Source organism: Nerophis lumbriciformis, linkage group LG03 (assembly GCF_033978685.3).
Source record: "Nerophis lumbriciformis linkage group LG03, RoL_Nlum_v2.1, whole genome shotgun sequence".
In the NCBI taxonomy this organism is placed as follows: Eukaryota; Metazoa; Chordata; class Actinopteri; order Syngnathiformes; family Syngnathidae; genus Nerophis; species Nerophis lumbriciformis.
The window spans coordinates 838,151-855,000 of record NC_084550.2 but is presented as its reverse complement, the minus strand read 5'-3'; the positions used below and the strand labels follow the sequence as shown (position 1 = coordinate 855,000).

General features: G+C 30.9%; 1 protein-coding gene across 1 annotated transcript in view; it reads left to right on the top strand.

Annotated features, from left to right (window-relative positions):
- Nucleotides 1–16,850, top strand: part of fras1 (Fraser extracellular matrix complex subunit 1) — a 383,712-nt gene that overhangs the window by 296,993 nt on the left and 69,869 nt on the right. The window contains exons 37-41 of the mRNA XM_072912400.1: nt 1,459–1,706; nt 3,470–3,621; nt 7,864–8,026; nt 8,997–9,129; nt 12,882–13,066. Coding sequence (XP_072768501.1) covers nt 1,459–1,706; nt 3,470–3,621; nt 7,864–8,026; nt 8,997–9,129; nt 12,882–13,066 — 881 coding nt within the window. The remainder of the gene's footprint in view (nt 1–1,458; nt 1,707–3,469; nt 3,622–7,863; nt 8,027–8,996; nt 9,130–12,881; nt 13,067–16,850) is intronic.

Genomic DNA, 16,850 nt, shown 5'->3' with positions numbered 1-16,850 from the left:
ACACACACAGGAAGTTATGATTGATGACACAAACAGGAAGTTATGACCACACAAACAGGAAGTTATGACTGATGACACAAACAGGAAGTTATGATGACAAAAACAGGAAGTTACGATTGAAGACACAAACAGGAAGTTATGACGACACAAACAGGAAGTTATGACTGATGACACAAACAGGAAGTTATGACTGATGACACAAACAGGAAGTTATGATGACAAAAACAGGAAGTTACGATTGAAGACACAAACAGGAAGTTATGACGACACAAACAGGAAGTTATGACTGATGACACAAACAGGAAGTTATGACTGATGACACAAACAGGAAGTTATGATGACAAAAACAGGAAGTTACGATTGAAGACACAAACAGGAAGTTATGACGACACAAACAGGAAGTTATGACTGATGAGACAAACAGGAAGTTATGACTGATGACACAAACAGGAAGTTATGACTGATGACACAAACAGGAAGTTATGATGACAAAAACAGGAAGTTACGATTGAAGACACAAACAGGAAGTTATGACGACACAAACAGGAAGTTATGATTGAAGACACAAACAGGAAGTTATGACTGATGACACAAACAGGAAGTTATGATGACAAAAACAGGAAGTTACGATTGAAGACACAAACAGGAAGTTATGACGACACAAACAGGAAGTTATGACTGATGACACAAACAGGAAGTTATGACTGATGACACAAACAGGAAGTTATGATGACAAAAACAGGAAGTTACGATTGAAGACACAAACAGGAAGTTATGACGACACAAACAGGAAGTTATGACTGATGAGACAAACAGGAAGTTATGACTGATGACACAAACAGGAAGTTATGACTGATGACACAAACAGGAAGTTATGATGACAAAAACAGGAAGTTACGATTGAAGACACAAACAGGAAGTTATGACGACACAAACAGGAAGTTATGACTGATGACACAAACAGGAAGTTATGATGACAAAAACAGGAAGTTACGATTGAAGACACAAACAGGAAGTTATGACGACACAAACAGGAAGTTATGACTGATGACACAAACAGGAAGTTATGACTGATGACACAAACAGGAAGTTATGATGACAAAAACTGGAAGTTACGATTGAAGACACAAACAGGAAGTTATGACGACACAAACAGGAAGTTATGACTGATGACACAAACAGGAAATTATGACAACAAAAACAGGAAGTTATGACACAAACGGGAAGTTATGATTGATGACACAAACAGGAAGTTATGATGACACAAACAGGAAGTTATGACGACACAAACAGGAAGTTATGACACAAACCGGAAGTTATGATTGATGACACAAACAGGAAGTTATGATGACACAAACAGGAAGTTATGACTGATGACACAAACGGGAAGTTCTGACGAGACAAACAGGAAGTTGAGAGTACAACAGGAAGTTAATTGCATGTTTCTCTGCCCTCCAGGTGACGTCTTCACCTTCAGTGATGTCACGCACAACAATCTGCTGTATCGCCACGCCGGGCTCTCCAGCCAGGAAGACGCCATCACCTTCTCTGTCAGCGACGGCATCGCCATGGCAACCACAGTGGTGCGGGTGGCGGTGTCGGGCGCCCGTGACGACGGGCCGCAGCGAGACCCCGCCTCCAGTCTCTCCCTGGAAGTGGGCAAGAGAAGCAGCACGGTCATCAGACGCTCACACCTGGCCTACACTGTGAGGCCTTGCATCATTATTCATAATCATCATCGTGATCATAGTCATCATAATCCTAATCATAATCATCATCATCATCATCATAAATAATCATAATTATCATTATCATAATCATCATTATCATGATCATCATCGTAATCATAATTGTAAACATAATCGTAATCATCATCGTCGTATTCTTCATAATTGTGATCATCATCATTATCGTAGTCATAATCGTAATCATAAACATAATCATAATCACGATCATAATCATAAACATAATCATAAACATAATCATAATCGTAATCATAAACATAATCATGAACATAATCGTAATCATGATCATAAACATAATCATAAACATAATCATAATCGTAATCACGATCATAAACGTAATCATAAACATAATCATCACGATCATAATCATAAACATAATCATAATCGTAATCATAAACATAATCATGAACATAATCGTAATCATGATCATAAACATAATCATAAACTTAATCATAATCGTAATCACGATCATAAACGTAATCATAAACATAATCATAAACTTAATCATAATCATAAATATAATCGTAATCACGATCATAAACATGATCGTAATCATAATCACGATCATAAACATGAACGTAATCATAAACATAATCATAAACGTAATCATAAACATAATCATAATCACGATCATAATCATAAACATAATCATAAGCATAATCATAAACATAATCATATACATAATCATAATCGTAATCATAAACATAATCATGAACATAATCGTAATCATGATCATAAACATAATCATAAACTTAATCATAATCGTAATCACGATCATAAACGTAATCATAAACATAATCATAAACTTAATCATAATCATAAATATAATCCTAATCACGATCATAAACATGATCATAATCATAATCACGATCATAAACATGAACGTAATCATAAACATAATCATAAACGTAATCATAAACATTATCATAATCACGATCATAAGCATAATCATAAACATAATTATAATCATAAACATAATCATAAACATAATCATAATTGTAATCATAGACATAATTATACACATAATCGTAATCATAAACATAATCGTAATCACGATCATAATCGTAATCACGATCATAAACATAATAATTAACATAATTGTAATCATAAACATAATCATAACCGTGATCGTAATCATAAACATAATCGTAATCATAAACATAATCATAATCGTAATCACGATCATAAACATAATCGTAATCATAATCAAACATAATTGTAATCATAATCATAAACATCATCATAATCGTAATCATAATCATTCAATATCATAATCATAAACATAATTATAATCCTAATCCTCATCATATGTTGTGATTATTATGTGTGTGTGTGTGTGTGTGTGTGTGTGTGTGCTAGGACACGAGGTCATCATATGTTGTGATGTGTGTGTGTGTGTGTGTGTGTGTGCTAGGACACGAGGTCATCATATGTTGTGATGTGTGTGTGTGTGTGTGTGTGTGTGTGTGTGTGTGTGTGTGTGTGTGTGTGTGTCTGTGCTAGGACATGAGGTCATCATATGTTGTGGTGTGTGTGTGTGTGTGTGTGTGTGTGTGTGTGTGTGTGTGTGTGTGTGTGTGTGTGTGTGTGTGTGTGTGTGCGTGTGTGTGTGCTAGGACATGAGGTCATCATATGTTGTGATGTGTGTGTGTGTGTGTGTGTGTGCTAGGACATGATGTCATCATATGTTGTGATGTGTGTGTGTGTGTGTGTGTGTGTGTTAGGACACGAGTTCATCAGATGATGAGGTGAGAGTGCAGCTGGTGTCAGTGCCCATGTATGGAGTGTTGACCAGGACTCTCAGTCAGCATCAACCTCAAACACTCACAGAGTTCTCCACCTTCACCATGGAGGACATCAACCTCAACACCATCAGGTCAACACACACACACACACACAACTGTCCTATCTCGTCTAGACAGTCCTATCTTTAACTGTCCTATCTCGTCTAGACAGTGCTATCTTTAACTGTCCTATCTAGTCTAGACAGTCCTATCTTTAACTGTCCTATCTAGTCTAGACAGTTCTATCTTTAACTGTCCTATCTAGTCTAGACAGTCCTATCTTTACGGGCCTATCTAGTCTTGACACCCATATCTGCAACTGTCCTATCTCATCCTGGTAGCTCTATCTTTAACTCTCCTATCTAGTCTTGACACCTTTATCTAGTCTTGACAGCTCTATCTTTAACTGTTTTATCTAGTCTTGACAGCATATCTTTATGGGCCTAAGTAGTCTTGGCAGCTCTATCTTCATCTCTCCTATCTAGTCTTGACAACTCTATCTTTAACTGTTTTATCTAGCCATGACAGCATATCTTTACGGGCCTATCTGGTCTTGACACCTCTATCTACAGCTGCCCTATCTAGTCTTGTTAGCTCTATGTGTAATTGTCCTATCTAGCCTTGGTAGCGCTGTAATTAACTGTCCCATTTAGTATTGCTAGCTCTGTCTACAGCTGTTCTATAAAGGCTTGCCAGCTCTATCTAAAGCTGTCCTACTTAGTCTTGACACCTATATCTACAGCTGTCCTATCTAGTCTTGACATCTCTATCCATAACTGTCCTATCTAGTCTTGACAGCTCTATCTTTAACTGTCCTCTCGTCTTGACAGCTCTATTTACAGCTGTCCTATTTAGTCTTGACACCTATATCTACAGCTGTCCTATCTAGTCTTGACATCTCTATCCATAACTGTCCTATCTAGTCTTGATAGCTCTATCTTTAACTGTCCTCTCGTCTTGACAGCTCTATTTACAGCTGTCCTATTTAGTCTTGACACCTATAACTACAGCTGTCCTATCTAGTCTTGACATCTCTATCCATAACTGTCCTATCTAGTCTTGACAGCTCTATCCATAACTGTCCTCTCGTCTTGACATCTCTATCCATAACTGTCCTATCTAGTCTTGACAGCTCTATCTTTAACTGTCCTCTCGTCTTGACAGCTCTATTTACAGCTGTACTATCTAGTTTTGACACCTATATCTACAGCTGTCCTATCTAGTCTTGACATCTCTATCCATAACTGTCCTATCTAGTCTTGACAGCTCTATCCATAACTGTCCTCTCGTCTTGACATCTCTATCCATAACTGTCCTATCTAGTCTTGACAGCTCTATCCATAACTGTCCTCTCGTCTTGACAGCTCTATTTACAGCTGTCCTATTTAGTCTTGACACCTATATCTACAGCTGTCCTATCTAGTCTTGACATCTCTATCCATAACTGTCCTCTAGTCCTGACAGCTCTATTTACAGCTGTCCTATCTAGTCTTGACAGCTCTATCTACACCTGTTTTAGCTAGTATTGACTGCTCTATCTACAGCTGTCCCCTCTAGTCTTGACAGCTCCATCTACACCTGTTTTTTCTAGTCTTGACAGCTCTATATACAGCTGTCCTACCTAGTGTCCTATCTAGTCTTGACAGCTATACCTACAGCTGTCCTATCTAGTTTTGACAGCTCTATCTACAGCTGTTCTATCTAGTCTTGACAGCTCTATCTACATCTGTCCTATCTAGTCTTGACAGCTATACCTACAGCTGTCCTATCTAGTTTTGACAGCTCTATCTACACCTGTCCTATCTAGTCTTGACAGCGCTATCATTAACTGTCCTCTAGTCTTGACAGCTGTACTATCTAGTTTTGACAGTTCTATCTACAGCTGTCCTATCTAGTCAGCCCTTTGAGACACTTGTGATTTAGGGCTATATTAATAAACTTTGGTGGATTGATTGATTGCCAGTCTTGACAGCTTTATATACAGCTGTCCTATCTAGTACTGAGTAATGGTAGTAGTATCTAGTACTGCGTAATGGCAGTAGTATCTAGTAATGAGTAATAGTAGTAGTATGTAGTACTGAGTAATAGTAGTAGTATCCAGTACTGAGTAATAGTAGTAGTATGTAGTACTGAGTAAAGTAGTCGTATCTAATACTAATTAATGTTAGTAATTACTGAGTACTGAGTAATGGTAGTAGTATCGAGTAATAGTAGTAGTATCTAGTACTGAGTAATAGTAGTATGTAGTACTGAGTAATAGCAGTAGTATATAGTACTGTGTAATAGTAGTAGTATGTAATACTGAGTAATAGTAGTAGTATCTAATACTAATTAATGTTAGTAGTATATAGTACTGAGTAATGGTAGTAATATCTAGTACTGAGTAATAATAGTAGTATCTAGTAATGAGTAGTGGTAGTAGTATCTAGTACTGTTAATAGTAGTAGTATGTAGTACTGAGTAAAGTAGTAGTATCTGGTACTGAGTAATAGTAGTAGTATCTAGCACTGAGTAAAGTAGTAGTATCTAGTACTGAGTAATAGTAGTAGTATCTAGTACTGAGTAAAGTAGTAGTATCTGGTACCGATTAATAGTAGTAGTATCTAGTACTGAGTAAAGTAGTAGTATCTAGTACTGAGTAATAGTAGTAGTATGTAGTACTGAGTAATAGTAGTAGTATTTAGTACTGAGTAATAGTAGTAGTATTTAGTACTGAGTAAAAGTAGTAGTATTTAGTACTGAGTAAAGTAGTAGTGTGTAGTACTGAGTAGTAGTATCTAGTACTGAGTAAAGTAGTAGTATGTAGTACTGAGTATTAGTAGTATCTAGTACTGAGTAAAGTGGTAGTATTTAGTACTGAGTAATAGTAGTAGTATCTAGTACTGAGTAAAGTGGTTGTATGTAGTACTGAGTAATAGTAGTAGTATCTAGTACTGAGTAAAGTAGTAGTATTTAGTACTGAGTAATAGTAGTAGTATGTAGTACTGAGTAGAGTGGTCGTATCTAGTACTGAGTAATAGTAGTAGTATCTAGTACTGAGTAAAGTGGTTGTATGTAGTACTGAGTAAAGTAGTAGTATCTAGTACTGAGTAATGTTAGTAGTATGTAGTACTGAGTAATAGTAGTAGTATCTAGTACTGAGTAAAGTAGTAGTATCTAGTACTGAGTAATAGTAGTAGTATTTAGTACTGAGTAATAGTAGTAGTATTTAGTACTGAGTAATGTTAGTAGTATCTAGTACTGAGTCATAGTAGTAGTATGTAGTACTGAGTAATAGTAGTAAAATGTAGTACTGAGTAATAGTAGTAGTATCTAATACTGAGTAAAGTGGTCGTATGTAGTACTGAGTGATAGTAGTAGTATCTAGTACTGAGTAAAGTAGTAGTATCTAGTGCTGAGTAATAGTAGTAGTATCTAGTACTGAGTAAAGTGGTCGTATGTAGTACTGAGTGATAGTAGTAGTATCTAGTACTGAGTAAAGTAGTAGTATCTAGTGCTGAGTCATAGTAGTAGTATGTAGTACTGAGTAATAGTAGTAAAATGTAGTACTGAGTTATAGTAGTAGTATCTAGTACTGAGTAAAGTGGTTGTATATAGTACTGAGTAAAGTAGTAGTATCTAGTACTGAGTAAAGTAGTAGTATTTATTACTGAGTAATGTTAGTAGTATTTAGTACTAAGTAATAGTAGTAGTATTTATTACTGAGTAATGTTAGTAGTATGTAGTACTGAGTAAAGTAGTAGTATTTATTACTGAGTAATGTTAGTAGTATTTAGTACTAAGTAATAGTAGTAGTATCTAGTACTGAGTAATAGTAGTAGTATTTAGTACTAAGTAATAGTAGTAGTATCTAGTACTGAGTAATAGTAGTAGTATCTAGTACTGAGTAAAGTAGTCGTATCTAGTGCTGAGTCATAGTAGTAGTATGTAGTACTGAGTAATAGTAGTAAAATGTAGTACTGAGTTATAGTAGTAGTATCTAGTACTGAGTAAAGTGGTTGTATATAGTACTGAGTAAAGTAGTAGTATCTAGTACTGAGTAAAGTAGTAGTATTTATTACTGAGTAATGTTAGTAGTATTTAGTACTAAGTAATAGTAGTAGTATTTATTACTGAGTAATGTTAGTAGTATGTAGTACTGAGTAAAGTAGTAGTATTTATTACTGAGTAATGTTAGTAGTATTTAGTACTAAGTAATAGTAGTAGTATCTAGTACTGAGTAATAGTAGTAGTATTTAGTACTAAGTAATAGTAGTAGTATCTAGTACTGAGTAATAGTAGTAGTATTTAGTAGAGGAGTGGTTTCAGGTTTCAGCATGTTGTCCTGTCCACAGTTACGTCACCACGTTAGAGACGGGCGACCAGCCGGTCACGGACGTCTTCCACTTGGTGGTGTACGACTCTGACAACCATCGCCTTGACAACCAGATGGTCACCATCACCATCACACCTGTGCACACACCTGTGCCCGTGGTCAGCGTGGGCGGAGCCATAAAGGTCCTCCTTTCTTTAACATCTATAGAAATACACTTCAGAGTAGTCAGTGTGCAGCAGCATGGTGCAAACATCTGCCAACACAATCTGTCTCGTCTCCAGCCGAGCATGGAGGTGGTGGTCGTGTGCACGAGTGCTGCCATTGCTACAGAGCTGTGGTTCACTTTTGGGACAAATGCCTGTCGTGATCTTCATTATCAATAAGCACAAAACCACCAACTTTTTGTCGGCCACCATTACTTGCCAAAACATTAGCGCTAACTTCACAAGGCTGCACGAGTGCTGCCATTGCAACAGAGCTATGGTTCACTTTTGGGACAGATGAAATCCAACCTGTCGTGATCTTCGATTGTCAATAACCACAAAACCACCAAGTTTCTGTAGAGAACCATGACTTGCCAAAACATTAGTTGTAGCGCCGTCGAGGCTGCACGAGTGCTGCCATTGCGACAGAGCTATGGTTCACTTTTCGTACAGATGAAATCCAACCTGTCGTGATCTTCGATTGTCAATAACTTAAAACCACCACCTATTTGGAGACAACCGTGACTTGCAAAAATATTAGCGGTAGCGCCACAAGTTTGCACGAGTGCTACCATTGCTAGAGAGCTGTGGTTCACATTTGGGACAGATGAAATCCAACCTGTGGTGATCTTCAATTGTCAATAACCACAAAACCACCAACTTTCTGTAGAGAACCGTGACTTGCCAAAACATTAGTTGTAGCGCCGTCGAGGCTGCACGAGTGCTGCCATTGCGACAGAGCTATGGTTCACTTTTGGGACGGATGAAATCCAGCCTGTCGTGATCTTCGATTGCCAATAAGCACAAAACCACCAAATTCTCGGAGACAACCGTGACTTGCCGACACATTAGTGGTAGCGTCACCAGGCTGCACGAGTGCTGCTAGTTAGTTGTAATCGGAGGTATTTAGTTGTTGATGGCTAATGTGGTGTAGTTCTTTGGTGGGCAGGTGCAAGAAGGAGGTCGTGTGCAGCTGTCGACCAATCACATCAGCGTATCGGAGCAGGACACGCCCAGGAAGAACCTGCAGGTGTGGTTGCTCCGCCCCCCCAAGTACGGCTTCATTGAAAACACCAAACCAGGTGAGAGTTATACATTATAAACATTATATATGTTTTATATTATATATGTTTTATATTATATATGTTTGTATTATATACGTTTATATTATATGTTTTATATTATACATGTTTGTATTATATACGTTTATATTATATGTTTTATATTATATATGTTTTATATTATATATGTTTTATATTATATATGTTTGTATTATATACGTTTATATTATATGTTTTATATTATACATGTTTGTATTATATATGTTTGTATTATATATGTTTATATTATATATGTTTTATATTATATATGTTTGTATTATATACGTTTATATATGTTTTATATTATATATGTTTGTATTATATACGTTTATATTATATGTTTTATATTATATATGTTTGTATTATATATGTTTATATTATATATGTTTTATATTATATATGTTTGTATTATGTACGTTTATATATGTTTTATATTATATATGTTTGTATTATATACGTTTATATTATATGTTTTATATTATATATGTTTTATATTATATATGTTTGTATTATATATGTTTATATTATATATGTTTTATATTATATATGTTTGTATTATGTACGTTTATATATGTTTTATATTATATATGTTTTATATTATATATGTTTGTATTATATACGTTTATATTATATGTTTTATATTATATATGTTTATATTATATGTGTTTCATATTATATGTTTTATATTATATTTTTATATTATATATGTTTTATATTATATATGTTTTATATTATATATGTTTGTATTATATATGTTTATATTATATATGTTTTATATTATATATGTTTGTATTATGTACGTTTATATATGTTTTATATTATATATGTTTTATATTATATATGTTTGTATTATATACGTTTATATTATATGTTTTATATAATATATGTTTTATATTATATGTTTTATATTATATGTTTTATATTATATATGTTTATATTATATATGTTTCATATTATATGTTTTATATTATATGTTTATATTATATATGTTTTATATTATATATGTTTTATATTATATATGTTTGTATTATATATGTTTATATTATATATGTTTTATATTATATATGTTTGTATTATGTACGTTTATATATGTTTTATATTATATTTGTTTGTATTATATACGTTTATATTATATGTTTTATATTATATATGTTTATATTATATATGTTTCATATTATATGTTTCATATTATATGTTTATATTATATATGTTTTATATTATATATGTTTGTATTATATATGTTTATATTATATATGTTTTATATTATATATGTTTGTATTATATATGTTTATATTATATATGTTTTATATTATATATATGTTTGTATTATGTACGTTTATATATGTTTTATATTATATATGTTTGTATTATATACGTTTATATTATATGTTTTATATTGTATATGTTTTATATTATATGTTTTATATTATATGTTTTATATTATATATGTTTATATTATATATGTTTCATATTATATGTTTTATATTATATGTTTATATTATATATGTTTTATATTATATATGTTTTATATTATATATGTTTGTATTATATATGTTTATATTATATATATGTTTTATATTATATATGTTTGTATTATGTACGTTTATATATGTTTTATATTATATTTGTTTGTATTATATACGTTTATATTATATGTTTTATATTATATATGTTTTATATTATATGTTTTATATTATATATGTTTATATTATATATGTTTCATATTATATGTTTTATATTATATGTTTATATTATATATGTTTTATATTATATATGTTTTATATTATATATGTTTGTATTATATATGTTTATATTATATATGTTTTATATTATATATGTTTTATATTATATATGTTTATATTATATATGTTTTATATTATATATGTTTTATATTATATATGTTTGTATTATATATGTTTATATTATATATGTTTATATTATATATGTTTTATATTATATATGTTTGTATTATATATGTTTATATTATATATGTTTTATATTATATATGTTTGTATTATGTACGTTTATATATGTTTTATATTATATATGTTTGTATTATATACGTTTATATTATATGTTTTATATTATATATGTTTTATATTATATGTTTTATATTATATGTTTTATATTATATATGTTTATATTATATATGTTTCATATTATATGTTTTATATTATATGTTTATATTATATATGTTTTATATTATATATGTTTTATATTATATATGTTTGTATTATATATGTTTATATTATATATGTTTTATATTATATATGTTTTATATTATATATGTTTATATTATATATGTTTTATATTATATATGTTTTATATTATATATGTTTGTATTATATATGTTTATATTATATATGTTTATATTATATATGTTTTATATTATATATGTTTGTATTATATATGTTTATATTATATATGTTTTATATTATATATGTTTGTATTATGTACGTTTATATATGTTTTATATTATATATGTTTGTATTATATACGTTTATATTATATGTTTTATATTATATATGTTTTATATTATATGTTTTATATTATATGTTTTATATTATATATGTTTATATTATATATGTTTCATATTATATGTTTTATATTATATGTTTATATTATATATGTTTTATATTATATATGTTTTATATTATATATGTTTGTATTATATATGTTTATATTATATATGTTTTATATTATATATGTTTGTATTATGTACGTTTATATATGTTTTATATTATATATGTTTTATATTATATATGTTTGTATTATATATGTTTATATTATATGTTTTATATTATATATGTTTTATATTATATGTTTTATATTATATGTTTTATATTATATATGTTTATATTATATATGTTTCATATTATATGTTTTATATTATATGTTTATATTATATATGTTTTATATTATATATGTTTTATATTATATATGTTTGTATTATATATGTTTATATTATATATGTTTTATATTATATATGTTTTATATTATATATGTTTATATTATATATGTTTTATATTATATATGTTTGTATTATATATGTTTATATTATATGTTTTATATTATATATGTTTGTATTATATACGTTTGTATTATATGTTTTATATTATATATGTTTTATATTATATGTTTGTATTATATACGTTTATATTATGTTTTATATTATATATGTTTGTATTATATATGTTTATATTATATATGTTTTATATTATATATGTTTGTATTATGTACGTTTATATATGTTTTATATTATATATGTTTTATATTATATATGTTTGTATTATATACGTTTATATTATATGTTTTATATTATATCTGTTTTATATTATATGTTTTATATTATATGTTTTATATTATATATGTTTATATTATATATGTTTCATATTATATGTTTTATATTATATGTTTATATTATATGTTTTATATTATATGTTTATATTATATATGTTTTATATTATATATGTTTTATATTATATATGTTTATATTATATATGTTTTATATTATATATGTTTGTATTATATACGTTTATATTATATATGTTTTATATTATGTATGTTTTATATTATGTATGTTTGTATTATATACGTTTATATTATATGTTTTATATTATATATGTTTGCATTATATATGTTTGTATTATATATGTTTTATATTATATAAACATAATGTTGGATAATAACACACTTCTATTATACGCCCGCTCTAATCTTCTCCACCTGTCCAGGTGGATCAGTGGGCGGCGCCCAGGTCATCACGCCCGACGCTCCTTTCTCCGTAGACGACCTGTCCTCGGATCACATCTTCTACGTGCAGAGCGAAGGTCAGCAGAGTCAGCGAGACGACTTCAGTTTCTACGTCAGCGATGGACCGAGTCAGACCGAAGCCTTCGACGTGGAGATCCACATCCAGGTGACCACTTTTCACCCACTCACCACATTTTCACTCACTAAGGTGTGTTCACCTGTTAGGGCTGAGCAGGCTTGAGCTTGCGGCGTGACCCCAGGATGCAGAAAGAGTAGGCGATGTGTGTATCCACCTTTTTGTGTCAAGTTTTCTACTATTTTCACTCACAGAGATGCTGTAGACATATCAACATTTTTCAAATAGTCACAATTTTCACGAATACTAATAATATTCATACAGGAATAACTCAGGTGCCAAATAAAGAAACAAGTATATTCTTAAATTAATTTTTGGGTTTTGTTAGGATTGAAAAAATGATATGATGTTTTTTTTTTGTAATTTTAACGTTTTTTCCTTTGTTTTATTCTTATTTTATGTATTTATTTTAAATATATGTATATATATATATATATATATACACACACACAATCAGATGTTACGGGTGAGCAGGCTTGAGCTTGCGGCGTGACCCCAGGATGCAGAGAGAGTGTAGGCGATGTGTGCATCCTCCTTTTTTTTTGTCAAGTTTTCTACTCTTTTTACTTACAGAGATGCTGTAGACATATCAACATTTTTCAAATAGTCACAATTTTCACGAATACTATTAATATTCATACAGGAATAACTCAGGTGCCAAATAAAGAAACAAGTATATTCTTAAATTAATTTTTGGGTTTTGTTAGGATTGAAAAAATTATATGATGTTTTTTTTTTGTAATTTTAACGTTTTTTCCTTTGTTTTATTCTTATTTTATGTATTTATTTTAAATATATGTATATATATATATATATATATACACACACACAATCAGATGTTACGGGTGAGCAGGCTTGAGCTTGCGGCGTGACCCCAGGATGCAGAGAGAGTGTAGGCGATGTGTGCATCCTCCTTTTTTTTTGTCAAGTTTTCTACTCTTTTTACTTACAGAGATGCTGTAGACATATCAACATTTTTCAAATAATCACAATTTTCACAACTACTATAAAACTTTATTTAGGACTAATTCAGGTACCAAATAAAGAAAAGGGGAGAAAAGTTTTGTTAAGACAGAAAAAATGGTATCTTTGGATGTTTGTTTATTTTCGTTTTTTCCTTACATACATAATCAGATGTTACGGGTGAGCAGGCTTGAGTTTGCGGCGTGACCCCAGGATGCAGAGAGTGTAGGCGATGAGTGTATCCTCCTTTTTGTGTCAAGTTTTCTTCTACTTTTCTATTTGTACTCACAAAGATGCTTGTGGAAATATCAACATTTTTCAAATAATCCCAATTTTCACAACTACTATAAATTCATTTTTTCAGGAATAATTCAGGTACCAAATAAAGAAATAACTATATTCTTAAATTAATTTGCGGTTTTGTTAAGACAGAACAAAACTAAATATTTGGATTTTTTTGTTTTGTTTGTCGTTTGTTTAAAAAAAATTATATATATATATATATATATATATATATATATGTCTTAATAAGGTTATCCAAAAAATAGTGCTCGATACCGTAGTAGAGCGCAATATATGTATGTGTGGGAAAAAAATCACAAGACTATTTCATCTCTACAGGCCTGTTTCATGAGGGGGGGGTACCCTCAATCATCAGGAGATTTTAATGGGAGCATTCGCATACCATGGTTTATATAGGGCACATTTGACCAAGCAACCCCCCCGTACCAAAAAGCCCTTGATGAAAGCGGATACAATTTCACCCTCACCTATGAACCCACGCCAGGAAACCAGCCAAAAAAGAACAGAAAACGAAACGACATCATCTGGTACAACCCCCCATACAGCAAAAACGTCTCAACGAACATTGGACACAAATTCCTCAATCTGATTGACAAACACTTTCCCAAAGACAACATCCTAAGAAAAGTATTCAACAAGAACAACATTAAATTGAGCTACAGCTGTATGAACAATATACGACAAATCATCTCAAACCACAACAAAACAATTGCAAATGAGCCGTCGACCCCCAGACAGAGCGACTCCAATACCAACAAAGGATGTAACTGTCGAAAGAAACCTGATTGCCCCCTCAACGGGGGGTGCTTACAAACATCAGTTGTCTACCAATCTAAGGTAATACGCAAGGACATTAACACATCCGACACATATGTAGGATTAACCGAGGGAGAATTCAAAACCAGATGGAACAATCACAAGGCTTCTTTCAGGAACCAAAACCTGCGGAATACCACAGAACTCAGCAAACACATTTGGGACCTCAAAGACAATAATGTTGAATATTCAATAACATGGCAAATTCTTGCATCCAGCACACCTTACAATAGTGGTAATAAAAGATGCAACCTATGCTTGAAAGAGAAACTGTTTATTATTTACCGTCCAGACCTGTCATCCCTCAACAAGCGCAGCGAAATTGTAACAGCATGCCGCCACAGACGGAAACACCTCCTAGGTAACACATGAGCCAATCACCACGCCCCTAGGCCAGCCTGTACCCACCCACTCTGTGCCCTATATAAACCATGGTATGCGAATGCTCCCATTAAAATCTCCTGATGATTGAGGGTACCCCCCCTCATGAAACAGGCCTGTAGAGATGAAATAGTCTTGTGATTTTTTTCCCACACATACATATATATATATATATATATATATATATATATATATATATATATACACACACACACACACACATAATCAGATGTTACGGGTGAGCAGGCTTGAGCTTGCGGCGTGACCCCAGGATGCAGAGAGAGTGTAGGCGATGTGTGCATCCTCCTTTTTTTTGTCAAGTTTTCTACTCTTTTTACTCACAGAGATGCTGTGGACATATCAACATTTTTCAAATAGTCACAATTTTCACGAATACTATTAATATTCATTCAGGAATAACTCAGGTGCCAAATAAAGAAACAAGTATATTCTTAAATTAATTTTTGGGTTTTGGTAGGACTGAAAAAATTATATATGATGTTTTTTTTTTGTTGTCATTTTAACATTTTTTCCTTTGTTTTATTCTTATTTTATGTATTTATTTTAAATATATGTATATATATATATATATATATATATATATATATATATATATATATATACACACACAATCAGATGTTACGGGTGAGCAGGCTTGAGCTTGCGGCGTGACCCCAGGATGCAGAGAGAGTGTAGGCGATGTGTGCATCCTCCTTTTTTTTTGTCAAGTTTTCTACTCTTTTTACTTACAGAGATGCTGTAGACATATCAACATTTTTCAAATAATCACAATTTTCACAACTACTATAAAACTTTATTTAGGACTAATTCAGGTACCAAATAAAGAAAAGGGGAGAAAAGTTTTGTTAAGACAGAAAAAATGGTATCTTCGGATGTTTGTTTATTTTCCTTTTTTCCTTACATACATAATCAGATGTTACGGGTGAGCAGGCTTGAGTGTGCGGCGTGACCCCAGGATGCAGAGAGTGTAGGCGATGAGTGTATCCTCCTTTTTGTGTCAAGTTTTCTTCTACTTTTCTATTTGTACTCACAAAGATGCTTGTGGAAATATCAACATTTTTCAAATAATCACAATTTTCACTAACTACTATAAATATTCATTCAGGAATAATTCAGGTACCAAATAAAGAAATAACTATATTCTTACATTAATTTGTGGTTTTGTTAAGACAGAACAAAACTACATGTTTGGATATTTTATATATATATATATATATATATATATATATATATATATATATATATATATATATATATATATATATATATATATATGTCTTAATAAGGTTATCCAAAAAATAGTGCTCGATACCGTAGTAGAGCGCAATAT